This window comes from Glycine soja, chromosome 17 (assembly GCF_004193775.1).
Source record: "Glycine soja cultivar W05 chromosome 17, ASM419377v2, whole genome shotgun sequence".
NCBI classification, from domain to species: Eukaryota; Viridiplantae; Streptophyta; class Magnoliopsida; order Fabales; family Fabaceae; genus Glycine; species Glycine soja.
This window is the reverse complement of record NC_041018.1, coordinates 10,693,883-10,711,387: the sequence shown is the minus strand read 5'-3', so window position 1 is coordinate 10,711,387 and position 17,505 is coordinate 10,693,883. Positions and strand designations below refer to the sequence as shown.

The following is a 17,505-nucleotide window of genomic DNA, read 5'->3' as shown; positions in this document are numbered from 1 at the left end:
TAATAGGTGATTCACATCATTATATTATTCATGATTTTAATTAATAGTTATGTGACATGTAAACATAAAAAATATATTCAATATCTATTTAATAAAGAATTAATTTTGTGATTTCGTAATTTAAAAGATTTTAATTAATTTAAAATATGAAATTATTTATACGTCAAATGATTATTAGTTGGAGTAATAAATGATGGGATGGGAGTAATAAATGACGATAATTCTTTAGATTCTACAGTTTGATACTAACAAAAAATATTGCCAGCAAATATCGATCATATTTGTATATTACATTAGATTCAATTTAAATTTTTTCTAATGGTGAGATTTGAACGACAAGCCAAGTTGAATGCCGAAAAAAAGAAAACAGTTCCAGTAATTTTAGCTTTGAAACATTACAAGTTGTGTGGGGTAATTCCTAATCCCATCACAAGATTTCATGCTCGATCGTGCCCAAGAAGCTCTTGAGACCATGTGATTGAGCTCATCGGTATAAAGCAACATTCACAATTTTCTTGGCACGACTGTGGTGCACCATCGATAACTACTTCATGGGACCCACTCGGGAATGCACATGCATCTTTCAATGGACCCCAACATTCTACCTTGTTGAATTCTGAAATATTTGAGTGAAAGTAAACCCAAACCAATGCATCATGCAATTCTGGGTAGTCCTTGAACAAGTTTTTATCACCGTGACTGAAGGCGTTCAATACCTATATATATGCAATGAAATATAGTTACAATCATTAAATTTTCATAGTGAGAGAGATTATTCAAATTCATGAAATGAAAACATGCTTACCACTGGAAGCTCTTTGCGGAAGATGAAGTATCTAATGCTAGCACACATATCTAATAGAAAATGGCCTCCACTGACATGGAGGTGAACGTGCAGAGACATTTTCCCCTTTATTTTCCTCCAATGTGCTACCACTTCATCCCTTTGTAATTTATTGTACCACCCTTGCAACTGTGCATATTTCCCCCCCAAAAAAATGTTTGTTAAATATATTTTTTATTAAATAAACATTTATTTTCTAAAAGAATTATTTGTTTTTATCAAGAATTTTAAAAATGCCAGTGATTATATTTTTAAAAAATAGACCAAATGTGTTAAATGCTTTATTTTTTCTTAAAAATAACTTTTACATGACTTTATATTTCTATATAATAAATATTTTTGATAAAAAATAATTATATTTTCACATTATGGCATGTATTAGTATATCACACAAAAAAAATCCGCTTTAATGTTAATTATCAACTGACATGATTCACTTAGAATCATTTTAACTCATCAGCGACAAATGAGACACTTCACGTCCCACTATTTATAAAACAATTGAGGTTAATGTGATAGTAAAATAATTAAATATGTTGTTCAAGTTTTGAGAGTGAAAACTTTTTTTTGGATAGGCAATAATGAAAAAAATAATTGAGAGTAACAAATATATGAATTTGACTTCTCACCAAATCACCAATTGGTATAATTTCTATTATAATAGTTATAGATATATTTTATTTTTATCTATTTTCCTTTTATTTTAAATTATATTTGTTTGTAAAAACAGGTTTTGTTCGTATTCCAAGACAGGTTGGGGTTGTGCCAACCTGTCGTGTGTCGAGGCCGGTGTTGGTCCATGCTCTGTTTTTGTAGGAGTCACAGCCACCATCCATTAGTTGTGGCATACCCTACAGGCAACATAATTTTTTAAAACTTATCCATAATTATATTAGAAAATAACGAAAAAAATATACTCCTTTAAGTAAAAATGCCTAGTTGTGGCATATCCCTGGTCCACTCACCGTGGTCGTAGCAGTTTGTAATGAGTTTTTTTTTTGTTTTTTTTTAACAATGGTGATTAGGTTTCACTTGACGAGTCGTGTTTTTCTTACAATGGCGACAAAGTTTATAGATAAAGTAAATATTTTCTAAAGTACGAAATATATATATTCAAAGGATAGAAGAAATAAAATATTGACAATATCAAATTGAGAGAGTGAAAGTTTCACTTTTCAAATATTCTAATTTATAATAAAATAGTAGATTAATTACATGATTATGTATCCAAAAATTTGTATAAAGAGAAATTTGTTGTCTATTATAGATTTGTTCTTTGACAAATTGTAATATCATTTTTAACTTACAAGTTGAATTGAATGTATATTTTGAACTATGCTATAAGTGTTAGATGAGATGTAGTATTAAACAATGGATTGATTTGTATAGTTTATAACTTATTTTAATATTAATAGACGTTTTTAAAAACCTAAAACTAATTTAATTCAAAATCAAAGTAAACTGAATTGGATCAAATTTATATTAACTTTAAAATCAAACCTCTCTATGTATACATAAGTTTATCCATTTCTTCAATCTCTACTTCCCCTTATATTCACTTTCTTTTGAATACTTTTTTCTCATAAACTGATAAACCTTATTCTCCAAGCATGCATTTGATATATAATCTTAAGGTTTAAAATTGGAATATCAATTGAATGCTAAATACGAATAATTTTTTTAAACTCAAATATATTAAACAAAATTAATAAAATTTATATTTAGCATAATAACTATGTAAGTTTTGCTAACAAATTTTGCATTATGATAACAATTTAAAAAATCAAAACAAATCCATCAAACAAACCTAAACAGTAAAAGATTATTTGAATTTAGAGTTTGTTTGGTAGAAGCAAAAATAAATACAAGATGAGTGAAATAAACATTATAATTTCGTGGAATTCATATTTTTACTTTACTTTAAAAAAAAAATCATTTTTTGCTTTCATATTTTTTTTTCAGTCTACCAAACATACATTTAGTATAAGTCCAATCAAATCAAACCATATATTATTTTATGTATAATTTGAATGATTTTTTTCATCTAAAAAACCAAATCAAATATCAACCCGCGAACACTGCTACTAGAATGCATTGCAGGCATGTACTTTTTCATGGATCTCAACCAAAAACAAAAAAGCATTGAAGAAATACCTGAGAGTTGTTTATGGTCTGCGAGATGGAGAGAGTGATTTTAGAGGTAATGTCAGAATGGGTTAGCGTGTAAGTCCTTGGAAGATCCGCGGGGTGTTTCTTTTGGTCCATTCCTAAGAATAAAACCTCCAACTTCGACACTTCAAAGATGGCTGGCCCAAACAATCTAGCAACCTTATCCAACCAAAACAAATGTACATAACAAAATCGAAAAGAACTTCATTCGGCTCTACCATGCAATATTAATTTACTTCTAATTTTAAACATATGAAGAAGAAAAAATGACATACTGGTTGGTTAATTTTCTTCCTTAGTGGTGTTATGTGTGCAAATGGAGAGACTTGGTACCCCGAATGCAATGGGTTAAGCTTAGAAGGGACGAAAGCAGTAGTTAGTGTAGCCATATATGTTTGATCCTTGAAGAATGAAGAGTGCTCTCTAGTGCATAAACACCTGCTATGGTCGTTCAAAGATGAACTTCTTGGTTTAAAGAGGGGCAAGAGGCTTTACTTTATGTTATTCTTTTGTCCTTTCCTCGACTGTTTCTGCTGACACAATAATTAAATAGTGGAAAATAGTTAATTCTGCTCGGAGTGTCTTTTGATGCGTGATTTATTTCTGCCGGAAAAAGTTAAACCTAACTCTATAATTTTGTATAGCCGGATAGAGGGTCAATTTAAGTGATGAGGGTAAGTTTATTTCAAAATTATTAATTGAGAGTTATTTTTAAATTATTATTTATATCTTTATGATTTTTATTTTTTTAAATGAAGCCGTAAATTTTTTACAGCTTCAGTTAATTATAATTTTAAAGTCATAAAATTATTTTTATTACTTTAAAGTTGAAAAAAAAATTAATATAAAAATCATATATTACTTGACGACTTTTACTGTTTTACGTTAATTTTTTAAAAAATTATAAATAATTTTTTAATTTAGTTATTTAATAAATAAATGTTTTTATTTTATTTTTAGTTTTATTTAATATTTTGTATATGGTTTTATTTAATATCATATATATTTATATGGTTTTATTTAATATTTTATATATTTTTTAATATTATTTTATTTAATATATTTTCTATATTTAATATTTTATAAAAAAAAATTACTAATGTTAAGAAATTTGATTTGTTTGGTAAATAATAAAAATAATACAAGATACATAAATATAAAAAAGACTTAAATTTAAATTTAAGTCTTTTTAAATTTATATATTTTGCATTATTTTTTTTAATTTACAAAACAAATCAAATTTCTTAATATTAGTAAAAAAAAAAAATATATATATATATATATATAATATTAAATAAAACTAAAAAATAAAATATAAAACATTTATTTATTAAATATTTAAATTAAAAAATAATTTACAATTTAAATATAAGATAACATAAACAAAAATATTGAAGTCGTCAATTAATATACTACTTTTATCTTTAAAAAAAATTTACGACTTTTAATGTTATAAATTTTAGAAAAAATATTAATTGAAGTCGAAAAAAATTTGCATCTTCAATTAAAAAAATAGGAATCATAACAGATGTACTTATAACACCGGTTACAATTTGTCCCAAAATATCTAATAATTCAAAAATGACCCCATTTGCTAATTTTTAAAAAAAAAAATACCCCTACGGGACAAATTGACCACCGGAGAGAGATAAACCTAAACTTTAATTTTGGACTCTGTACGGGAAGAAAAGAGGACTAACAAGTGAGAAAAAGGGTTTATTCCTCTCGTCTCAAATATAAAAATAAAAATTACATATTAATTAATAAAATTAATTAATCATATTTAATTATATTAATTTCAATTAAAAATGATTTTTTTAACTTACCTTTTAATGAAATTTGATATGAAGAATAAAAGATAGTTATTAAAACTAGTACTTTAACCAAATAAAAAATATTTAAGAGATAATAACATTAAGGTATATTTAATTAAAATTTTCTTATATTTAACACTAAGAAAAAAGTATTTTTAAAAATTTAATTTGATCCTAAGTTTTTAAAAAAATTAATTTGATACTGAAGTTTTTAAAACATCTTAATCGTCAAATTGAATTGACGTTAGGATAGCAAACGTCTCTGTTTGAAAATTAAACTGTCAAAATTTAGATACTAACGGGAATTCCTTTGGAATGAAAGAAAGCAACATAAATAATCCATTAAATATGATAAATAATATAAGAGTTTAATATTTATATATTGAAAACATTATTTAATAACAAATCATTGTTTAAATTATTTTAACATAATTATTTTAAAAATTAATTTATACATGCTGAATTATGATTAGATAATTCTCAGAGTATATAATCTTTTTTCTCTTTCTCATCATGTAAAAAAAATGAAGAGAAAGGTAAAAAAAAAAAAAGTGAAATCAAAGATAAATTCAACACGTATAATGACAAAAGTTAGACATCATAAGTGACAATTTAATTAATTAGTGTTATTCTTAAATAAAAATTTAAGTTTTATTTCATTAATCAATGATGATAATATAAAATTATTTTTTCTTATGATCACATAAATTTTTTTTCATATAATAATTTAAAATTAAATGATAATAAAACAAAAAAAAACATTTACATAATCAATATATATATATATATATATATTATTTATTATGAGACTTTTTATGATACAAGGGTCGATTAATTAATTGAAAGTTAGACTCACTTATTTTTTTGAATTTCGGAAATATATTTTTTAACATTATATTTTAATTATTATAAATTAAATAGTGTAACTTTAAAATTAAATAATAAATTATAAGAAATAATGTGATAGTCTTTTATTTAGAAATATTTAATCTATTTTTTATAAATTTAAAAGAATAAGATATTACAGAATTTTTAGTTTAATTTTTTAAACCAATTTTTTAATATTCGTAATTATCATATTTTTTGATAATATTGAAAAAGGTATCTTCAATATATTTGACACGCTTTACTCGGGTCAAAATTCATGAGCAATTTGCCGTGGCTTCTAATGGTCGTCCAATTAATGTGGGCCTGTAGGATCGTCTTGGCTTGATAATAAACTATAAGGTATTCAAGTTATAGAAATTACATTCGTTATATTTTTTTAAAAAAAATTATAATTTTATAATTATATAATCATTATATGTTAATACTTGGATTTCTTGGTAGAAAATATTATAAGCAATACAATATTATATTTATGCTGATATTAGATTGTAATATCTGTATAAAATATGAGTATTTTATTTTAAAATAAGTCAGTACTTTAAAATTAATTAGAAACTTTATATGTGCATATTATGAATCAAATATTTATTTTGAATTATTTTTTATATTTATGATAATCAGATATATTTGTGTAAAAAATATATATTGAATTTAAATTTCATAAAACATCTCAAACAATAACTTGTTAAAAAAAACAATGTGTGTGTATAAGAACAATAAAATTAAATAAATTATCTAATAGATAGAGGATAAAAAAACAACAAATCCATTGAAATTGAACATTAATTATTTTCTTACTTATACAAATTTGAGTTTGTATTATAATAATAAATTGTACACAAATGTTAGACTTTTACTTTTGGCAAGAGCATGAGGAGAGAGCACATGATGTTGAGTCTAGCACACATTCGTAGGTGTATCTTAGGAGAAGATCCAAGACTATTCACACTCCATATGTTTCACGAGGCACGTTAGCATGACCTCTTGCTAGTTGCTACCAAGGTTTAAATCTTCTTCCAGTGCCTAAAATTCCGCCAATATTGGAGCGGAGAAAAAATTAAATAAGAAAATAGTTTGTTTCCCACCTAAAAATTAAATGAAGCTAACAAAAGATTAAAAAATTCATTTCTTTCCCTCTCCCTCAACCAAACTTTATTTTAGAAAAATAAATAGATTGATCACTTGGTAATAAACAACACATAGATAAATGTTTACATAGCTGAATTTAACATATATATGAAGATATAAAATTGATTAAATGGTTAAAAAAGAATGAAAAAAATTGTGAGTTTAATTCTTTTTTATTAATAAATTAATAACAAATAATATTTAAGGATAAGAAAAAAAATTAATATATATATATATATATATACGTGTCAGCTGCCAACTATGTACAACCAAAACCTGAACAAGTAGTGAAGTCCGACAATATGAACCAAAACCATATGCATAGACTTCCTATGCATAAGAAGGTTCTAGTTTTGGAGTCTTCAAGCAAACATCGATGGAACACTTCCTAATTATTTGTTTCGCATTAATTGTTTCAGTCCATTTCAACAGGACAGAGACTAATTAAACACAACCTTCTAACCAGATAAAAAATTCCAAAACTGATATATATATATATATATATAGACACACACAGTACTCTAACTCACAGCTTTGGAATATGACTGTTGTATACATAAATTATTTAAGTAGACGTTCACAACCGCCGTTGTAATTTGACGTACAACAAAAATTACATATCCTAATCAGACATTAATATAACAGGGTGCAGAGGAGCTAGCGTTTATAAGGGCATTATTAATTTTTAATCTCTAGATTACGCTATGTATTTATGAGCACTATGTGTTGCAGATTTCAACTTCAACGGCATTCTTCTCTCAGGTCTTCCTATGAATAACTCCGTCTCCACCTCTTCTGCCTCTTTTTCTGTAACGAGTTCAGCATCCTGATCACTCAAACAACGTTGTCGGTCAATCCGATACTACAACAATGAAATGATGTTGGGAATTAGCTTTGAATCAAGATGAAAGAATATGAAGAAAGAGACTTCATCTTTTTAATTAAATAGATTTGTAGCATATGATAGGAGCTATTTAGAAATATTTTTTTATTAATTTGATAATCCATGAAAGATACTTGGTTGAACCGGAAGACAAAATAATTTTTTATTTTGAAATGAAGACAATTATATAACTTTTATAAAATGAACAAGATTAATACAATAAATTTATATCAATTTACTATTTTATTTTAAAAAATTGTCAAATTATTAAAGAATATTATAAATAAAATTTTCCATTCCCTTCTACAAAACTTCACTCTCTTATCTAAAGAGAATAAAAACTTCAGTCTGAAACTTAATGAATCGCACGCTTTAGTTGAAATAAAAGAGGTGCACAATCTGTTCTTTTTTTTTTGTGAAAGAAAGGGGCAAAGACCCTAAGGAGAAATTGATAACAATGGAAAGAACGAAGAATGATAGTAACCTGCTCTCGTAAGCGTTTATTTACTTCGAGTAAGCACTTTTCCTGAAGTCAGCCAAAGGACATGATAATTCTAATTAATGAAGCAATATAAAACAAATTAATTAAAGAATAATATGCTTTCAATCATAAATAAAACATCACCTCTTGTTTTAGGTTCTCGATTCGCTCCCTGAACAATTGATTCTGAAGTACATGCACCACCAAGTTCTTCAACGTTAGAGGTCTTGGTTATTGATTAAGAGAATTGCTATTTTAATTACAATTAGGAATCTTATTAAATATCATTATGTCACAATTAGGTTGTTTTGCAGTGTTAATTAGATGCTCTCCTCGTTACATTGAAGAATTGATTTAAGGGAAAATTAATTCAGATCTGTCCAGGCTATGGAACTCAAAATAAACTTCATCTTATTTACCATTGAAGTAAGAAAGACCTATACATGGTTGTGCAAATGTCTTGATATTTACCCGAGTTTTCACAACAACCGGCCGGCTTTCTGTTGTTAGAGGTATGGGCTATCTTCTCCCTTGATTAGGATGTGCATCTAAATTGATGTCTACTATACTGTGAATGATTAAATTCGCGCGTGTCTAAAATCTTTGGAGACTTTTTGTATATTATATATTAGCAAGACTAATTTGATTATTTTATAAGCAAACATTCAGGCATTTATAAATATATTTCTTTACTTTTCCCTTTAAACCCAATTTATTTCAACCTTCATAAACAGAAAAAATCTTGTATTACTTGTCTTTGTCCAATAAAAACACTGGAAAATTGTGCGATTGAAGAGTACCTTTCTTGCCCTAATTTTGTCCAAGCTGCGTTCGAGCTGGTTCTCTAGCTGTTGTAACTCGTCAATACTGCATTTATCCAATTCATCTCCCAAAAGCTTCCTACAATATGAAAGAATCTCCAAAGTTGAGAGTAGTCAATTATGTATTTCTCAATGCCAATCAGAATGAAACTAGCAGTGAAAGTTGGTTCATTAAAACCTTCTTGAATCTTCAAGATGCTCGATCTTCTTTGCCATGCTCATATCACCTTCCTTCAGATGCTGCATGTAAACACAGAATCAGAATATAGGGCACAAGCATGATTTCCCGCTCATTCACTCACCAATATAAGCTATCATATTATGTGTTTGTTGAACCAAACGTGATCCCAGTGTTACTCTCTTTCGTTGCGTTAAATATTCTTATAGATGAAAAAAAAAAAAACTTGAGTAAGATTGGTTAAACCCATGCTGGATAATTATATTCATGCGACAGTACCGAAGGATTGAGTCTAGATGAAAATCCAGAAGCATCATGAGAACAAACTGAAAGGGGGAAAAAACGCTGTTGTGCATAATTTGACAAATACGAAAAAGTTGGAATTCCAAGAAAACAAAAAGTTTCATTAGAAACTCTCAATTAGAAATGAATAAAATGAGACAAACCATTCTATCCTACCCTGCAACATTACTTCATAAGGAATATCAGCAACTTCTATTTACGGTATATGTGTGTGTATATATATATATATAGAGAGAGAGAGAGAGAGAGAATATATATATATATATATATGGGGGGGGGGCTAACCTGTGTATTTTCATGGATTCCTTTGTTGCTGACACCCAGGTCCTTGATCTTCCTTTGATACCGTTCAACTGTTTTATTTACACTGGAGCATCTCCAATAGACAAGGCATCAAAAGTTTCTTAGGCACCTCTGATTTGATACGATAGCATGCCAGAATACTTGAAGGATGAATAATCACTAAAGTGAACTAGTGAAGCACATTTCCCAAGAAAATAGTATTCATATGTGACATTTTTTTTGTCCAAGGGAAAGAAACTATGTGACATTTACCATATAGACATGTAAAATCAAAATATTCAATTTACAACTTTTTTTTCTACACTTTCTTTTTATTTTCATTTTTAATGAAGAAACTTATTACATCTACTATTTTTTTCTTTATCTATTCTTATTTTTCTCTTATTTCTAACAAGCATCATTTTTTTACTTTTCTTTTTTAAATTTAATTTCACAATTGGTTTCTGACTATTGTGATTTTAAATTTTTAGTTTAACACAGTGTGTAGATTGATTGATACGGGATTATTGCAGCATAAGCACTCAAGCATTGAGTATATAATTGGAATAAATATTTAGAGGAAGAATATGTCATTCGTAGAAAGATTGTATAAGACTTGAATAAAATTGTCTTTTTTGAAGAAATAGATATGTTCTAAATCAAATAAAATTCCATGATTTGGTTTCTTATTTTTTTTATGAATGTAATTCCTCACTATTTAAATTATGCATTAACAGTAAGTAGACCGCCACATTGATATAGATGTGCTAATGTGACAATGCAATAGAGTGTCTCGACAACATGGTTGTTAAGTATTAAGTATTGAATTAACAAACAAACTAAAATTACACAATTAAAATGATAGAAGATCAAATTGTAGAAAAAAGGATCAAATTGGTAATAATATGATAATATTAGAAAGATAAAAAAAAAAAAAAAAAAAAAAAAAAAAAAAAACACAACAACAACTAAGTCTTTTTGCTATCACTATCTTAAGTTTTAAAGTCTCTTATATAGCATTTAAAAATAAAAAACTCTCTTTTAGTATGTACTGTCCTTGTTCAAGCTAAATTTAATTAAAAGATTTAGTCTCTATACTTACATAATCTCTACGTTTTAACCCTTAAACCTGAAATTACTCGTTTTAGTCTGTATACACAATTTTTAATCTGTTTAAATGCAGTATATAGAACTTCTCTCATTCATATAATGGGCTTTTACGTAAAAGTTGTAATTCTTTTCTTTCTGATTATTAGTCAACATTTTCTAATCAAAACGATTATAACAAAATTTATAAACGAATTAAAAAATAGTAAACTACTAGTATTTTTCAATCATGTTACAATAATTTCAATATATAAACTTCTCCAGCTTTTATAAAAAATGCATTCGTTATATCTTCAATATTATCATGGAAGAGCTAGTTAGCTGTAAACTTGAAATACTGGAATTTAAAAAAGTAAATGTTCAAGAATCAACCATAATTTATAAAAGTAGTATATCTTAATTAAGATCATCAAGGTATGATCATTACCATAAAATTTGAATACTGAGCAATTAAATTCTGTTTCTGCTTATTAGAAAAAGAAGAAAGGAAAACAAGAATCAAATTCAGCAATCAAGAGGTATATGATGGAACGAACTATACCTCAAAAGCATGTCATTGAACAGCTGAAATGCTGAATTCTCCAAAAAGAATTATACTATATTTGCTTTATCTATTGGTATATTATGACGTTCTTGGAAAGAAAAGTAAATAAACTTCTACAAGTATGAACCTTGGAATATAGATTAGATTAAACTTTTAAATTATGCAGCATAGTAAATTAGTAATGAATTGACCATAGTTCTGACTTCACAAAGATAAATACTATAGTCATCAATATAGCACAGGAAAATGCCTTGGGTTTCTGTTCCAAAAATCCAATGCCTTGGGTTTTGTAACTACAGTCCACACCTCAAAGGCTCACATAAACATAAAACATTTGACAGATATAAAAGGCAAAAACCCCAGTATATTGGCAGAAAGGTTTTCAATAAATACTATAATTGGGGGATCAAAAGCAAGACTATGCAATTAAACCACAAAAATTTATTTAACACATGCCACTGAGAAGGATAATTTTCACCAGAGGAAAAAGAGAAACAATTATTTTTAAAAAGAGAGAAACATAGTTGAATATAATAGCAATTTCTGGTAAATCAAGGTCCAACTCTTATTTTGATGTTTATCTTAATTTAAGATTCCGAGATGGTTGTATCGTACTCAAACCCGTCCCACAACTAAACAACTAATTGTTCTGACAGAAATATTATCTTTATTTTAAATTAATTCTTATTCATAATATAGGTATCTTGAAAAACTATTAATCCCATTAATTATATAGTAAATTAATTTTTTACTGAAATGTCCTTATAAAATGACAAAGTGAAATTAAAAAATAAATATTTTAGTGAGATATTTTTAAATAGGTTGTTTTCAAAAAGTAATGCTTTAATTATTTTGAGTAGCAGATTTTTTATTTTTATTTTTACTGCTGATCACTCTGCTTTTGAGAGGCTCTATGACAAATGGTCAAGTGGCATATATATAACGCACCCCCTCCCCCCCGTTTTTTTCTTAAGGTGTGCATGGCAATAAAGTTGTATTGCAACGAAGCTGGATTCCTGATGAGCTCCATAGTTAACTAGTTAATTATTATTTTTTTGACTGAAAGTTAACTAGTTAATTATATCACGTTAAGTATCTAAAGTAAAAATAAATAAATAAATTACGTTGTCTTGAAAATTAAGAGTGTTTAATGTACACTGAAACACAACATAAGTAAAATACAAGGTAATCTCTTTTTTATCAGTTATTATTATTTAGTAATTAATCTATGCACTATACAAACATTTTTGAAGATGAAATGTGGGATTAAGCTAGAAAATAAGTCTGATTCGGTTTGTTTATTGTTTTTTATTAAGGTTATTGAGATTTAGCCAACTAAATAGATTTTCTGTTTCTTGAACTCAGAGTATTCTCTCGCCAATTGCTAGAAATTATAACAAATTTCATAAGTTGCTGATTAGACCCATTTAAGAAGCTAACATCTTAAAAAAAATATTAAGTTCTTCCATACACATAAAACATGAAGATAAACTCTCTAATGGATGTTAAGGTATTTTTATAAATTATAAGATCTTTTGGGCAGATTATGATAATAATTTTCGGTTCAAATTTAGTCACATTTAGAGTTTTTCACTTCTTTTCAAAAATATATTCTGTTAGAGATCAAACATAAATCCTTCTCTACAAACTTAGTATATTATCAATCAAAGTACATTCATTGATTAAAGATTGATACTCTTATTTCATATTTCATGTTTAAAAAATAAGATTATTTTTCAACTATATCACATTTTATTAATAATAGATATTTATTATAATATGAAATTTAGTCGTTATAACAGGATATACTTGTGTTACTATCATTTTTTTTATCAAATATAAACTAAATACTTTTATACTCCGTAGTCCTTCGTGTTTTAGAAAGAGGGGGTGAGTAATCATATATGAACTCATCCTCTCTAAATATCTCATCAATATTTATTTATTTTTTTAGAAATATATATTTTTTCTTATTACATGATTTACATCATATGACTTCCATTATATTCATACTTCTCTTTCTTCTCTGAAGTCTAATAGATATGTGGTGAGGACAACTTATTGCCTGTTTGGGGTGGTGGCATGATGAAAAAATAGCAACCAACCCCACAGTGGAACCACAGCAACACATAGTTGCTGCTCAAAATTCACGTCATACCGCAATTATTGGTCCCAAAATCGATTTTGTGTTGTATACAAACATACTTATTCAATTGACTGTATATATCTTTGAGGGCAAAATGTACCAAAATAACTCCTAATCCAGCTTAATACCAGACTATTCCTTTCATCGTACCTTTCTTAATTCACCTTGAGCCCTTTGACGATCTGCTAAACTTATATTCTTCCATTATTAACCCTTTTGTAAGTGTGATAATAGCTTAAATCCCCACCCTTTTAGACAGCTTACGCAGACCTTATGCCCTATACAGCCATCGATTATGTCATCTGGCATATCTAGTTCATTTCTTTTCCAGTTTCAAAATTGACATTCGATGAGTATAGGACAAGGAATTTCTCTCTTATATTATATTCCTCAAGCCATGCCAGTAACCATTAAATAGAAGGATCCATTAAATCTCACATAATATTTATAGAAATCGATAATAATCATAATTAATGCCAATGACAAGGACTAAGGTTATCAAACTCCAAAATTTATGTAGACTCATGAGAGTTCTATAAATTTGATTCGTGTACTCAATTCGTACAAGATAAGAATCTACTTCATATAAAAATAATAACAATATCTACAAATAACATATCAATTAAACATGTCAACAATATAATAAAACAAAATAGTGAATTATAAATTTCATAATACTTAAATAATCAAGTTTAGTAATACATTATTACTAGATAATAATTTAGTGATATTACAATAGTGATAAAACATTCTTATAGAAGATTTGATATTATTAACGAATAAGAGTTTTATGTTATTAAAGGAGAAAATTTTTTGATTTGAAAATAATACACTAAATTAAAGTATGATGAACACTAAATACAGAGAAAATAATCTAAAATTATTTATATTTTAGTATAATTTTTCTAACATGATGATTTATTAATTAAATAATAAATTGGATAGTATACTAAATTTACTTAAAATTTATTAAATTTATCTAGAATCTACTAAAATAATTTATACAGGTTAATTCATAGAAAATAAATGAACTGATAAATTCATAAAAATTAATCAATTAATTAGAGAATTAGATAGGATGAGTTGCATGGTACGAACCTAGCAAAAACTATGGCTTGTAGCCATCATATTCGGTACTAGCTACTCATGGCATCAGTCAGCATCAGGTTTTAAAAAAAAACTTTTTTTCTTGATATGATTAATATGAGTACGATTTTGCCAGAAAAGGATTTTTCGAACATTGAAATAACACACACTAATCAAGTAAGCACTTAAACAAGTAGAAAGACAAGTTTGTGAATTGTGAGTAACATACCTTGAACTGGAGAACTCATAAAGCCTCCCTCTGGTAGAGAAGATGATGAGTGCGACTTCAGCCTCACACAGCACCGAAAGCTCAAAGGCCTTCTTGAGCAACCCGTTCCTTCTCTTGGAGAACGTTACTTGCCTACTCGTCTCATTTTCGATGCGCTTCATCTGAGTTTTCCCCCTCACCATTTTCTTCTTTGTCTTGTCTTGGCAATGAACAACGATGATATATATAGCTTCTCTAGATTATTCTTCTTCTTGAAGATCTGAGCTAAAAACAAACGGAAAACGAGATCTAGTTAGCCAAGGATCAGAACACAGGTGGCCAAAGCAAAGCCTATATTTGGTGTTTCCAAAAATAGAAATCAAGCAAACCTGACAAAAAAAAATTTAACCTGGAAGCAAACAATGGAATCTTTTGTGCCCTCAAGGAAGCGTTTGCAGGCTCAATCACAGAAACCCTAACACAATTTTCTCGAGAAAAAGGAAAACAGAAGAGAGAGAAAGAGGGGTATGAGTGAGTGACTGATTGATGGATTGCTGGTTCCACCTATATGACCTAGCTTCCTCTTAGGTCTTTTGCCTGTAGCTGTATTATTATTATATTATGCACACTGATGCTATGCTCAGTTACTAATTAATAATAATAATGGAGTATAGTATAGTATATATCCCAAGAAGCAAAATATTCTTGCAAAATAATACAGATAGTTAAGGTCGTAAAACTTAAAAGGATGGAGGGCCTAGAAAAGAATCATAATTTTTCTTTTTTTGGTAACCCCGAGAAAAAGGAAATTAGACCTTTCCCAATTTGAGAAAACTGGGAATAAATGCTGCCAATGCACGTGAATCCATGCTATTCGGCCATTTATCAAAGGAAAGAGGCTTGTTTACACGTTGGAGGCACAAAAATCCCAGTGCTATCGTGTATTCTGATGACACGTAAGCGTAGACACCGACAACCCATGGCTCCGGTGACATTTACTCGGACAGGGCAATTGCTGCAATCGTGAACAGCAACAAACCTGTCGGTTGCCACCTCATTGCCAGTTATTTCGGACAAATAGCCACAAAGGAACGCAAGTGCAATGGGAAATGGAAAGTACTACTTTTATATATTTTTATGGTTATTATTTAAAAAATTCAAGTTTTTCTTATGAGTTATAAGAAAAAGGAGCACAAGTTAAAATAATATCTGTTTATTTTATAAGACTCAATACTTATTATATGCATTAATTATTTTATATAGATAAAAATTACTTTCTCATTTCTAAACTAATTAACAAGTCATTCGTTAAAGTAATATTAAATTTTATCCCTTTAAATAAGAAATCAGGTTTTATGATAAAAAAAATTAATTACAAGAGAAAATTCGTACCAATAACATAATTTATAGGGAAAAAAACAATGATCTTGTTAGCTTTTTTGTTTTGAATCCAAAATAACAATCCTTTAGTTTTTTTTAAGAAAAATCCAACAATACCCCTAAACATAATTAAAAATATCAATTGATACTTGCATTGAAAAGAGGCATTTGTTATATAAAAAAAAGTTGGTGAATAATAGAATGTATTATTATTGGTGGTTACCGGATAATTCATGACAAAAGTACTATCCTTATTATTAAACACTTAGAGCATTAATTACACAAATCAATAAAAGTATTTAATTCAATTGATTTTTTATAAAATATTACTAATGTATCAATTATGTCCTTATTAGTAATTATTGACTTGTTATAGGTGATGTGGAAATATTACAGTTAAAGAGTATTATGTATCAATATCAATAAAAAGTATAAATACTTAGAAATTTAATAAAGACAACTAATAGAAAAAAATGTTTCATAGAAATTCTAAAATGCCTTATAAAAATTATCATCAATTACTTTTAAACTATGTTTTATAATAAGAACCAAAGGAAGTAATATTTTTGTTTAAATTTGTATCATTGGAATGTTTCTCAACTTGTGTGTCATGACCTTAAAAAGACCATTGTTTTGGGACGAATGGAGTAACTATAAGAGAGAAAAGAGTTCATATCAAAGAAAAGAAGAAAAAGAAGAGTATTAATAATATGAGTAATTTTTTAAAAAAAGTATAAATTTAGAATAAATTTATTATTATAAACTAAATTAACTATTTTCTTTAATTTTAATGTATTAGATAATTGTGTCTTGTAAAGAAGAATGATAAGAGTATTTCTATTATTAATTTAAAATTTTAGAACAAATTATATTAACATCTCATGAGATTAATTTATTTGAATTATAGGAAACATTTCTCATTATTTAATGTTTGTACCGACTTTTCTTATAGGAGTATTAACGTAATATATAAAGTAGTATCGATGTAATATTTTTAATCATTAAGAAAAGTTTAGAGTAATTTAGAAAGGGAGGTTAGTATAATATTTTTAAATATTATGAAAATTAGTGTAAGAATAGAAAAAGACTGATATTTTATGTAATTCAAAAAGAAGTTCAGCAAGTGGGAGTATAATTTACTGTTTTTATATAATCATAAAGTTATAAATGTGATTTATTTTTAAAAAAATGAGCGCGTGTAATATAATAATCTCTAATATATTTTAAGAAAATGTTGTATAAA

At 27.1% G+C, this 17,505-nt stretch overlaps 2 protein-coding genes across 6 annotated transcripts; both read right to left on the bottom strand.

The window, feature by feature from the left end:
• Positions 1–345: 345 nt before the first annotated feature.
• LOC114391897 (protein STAY-GREEN homolog, chloroplastic-like) lies at positions 346–3,464 on the bottom strand. Of its 2 annotated transcripts, XM_028352899.1 has the most exons (5): positions 3,289–3,464; positions 2,999–3,172; positions 1,615–1,695; positions 806–973; positions 346–716 (listed from the first exon to the last, which is right to left on the bottom strand). In XM_028352899.1, the coding sequence occupies exons 1-5, from the start codon at positions 3,400–3,402 to the stop codon at positions 438–440; spliced, it is 816 nt and encodes a 271-aa protein (XP_028208700.1). In that variant the 5' UTR covers positions 3,403–3,464; the 3' UTR covers positions 346–437. The 2 variants fall into 2 exon arrangements, with proteins under 2 accessions (XP_028208700.1, XP_028208702.1); XM_028352901.1 differs by lacking the exon at positions 1,615–1,695.
• A 3,901-nt stretch (positions 3,465–7,365) lies between these two features.
• On the bottom strand, positions 7,366–15,517 carry LOC114392676 (agamous-like MADS-box protein AGL19). Of its 4 annotated transcripts, none has more exons than XM_028353888.1 (8): positions 15,292–15,517; positions 14,904–15,162; positions 9,795–9,885; positions 9,207–9,268; positions 9,008–9,107; positions 8,352–8,393; positions 8,211–8,252; positions 7,366–7,669 (listed from the first exon to the last, which is right to left on the bottom strand). In XM_028353888.1, exons 2-8 carry the CDS (start codon positions 15,083–15,085, stop codon positions 7,541–7,543), a joined length of 648 nt encoding a protein of 215 aa, XP_028209689.1. In that variant the 5' UTR covers positions 15,086–15,162; positions 15,292–15,517; the 3' UTR covers positions 7,366–7,540. The 4 variants fall into 4 exon arrangements, with proteins under 4 accessions (XP_028209689.1, XP_028209687.1, XP_028209686.1 ...); XM_028353886.1 differs by having other exon boundaries at positions 7,366–7,705; positions 14,904–15,167; positions 15,292–15,496; XM_028353885.1 differs by having other exon boundaries at positions 7,366–7,705; positions 15,292–15,493.
• Positions 15,518–17,505: the final 1,988 nt, after the last annotated feature.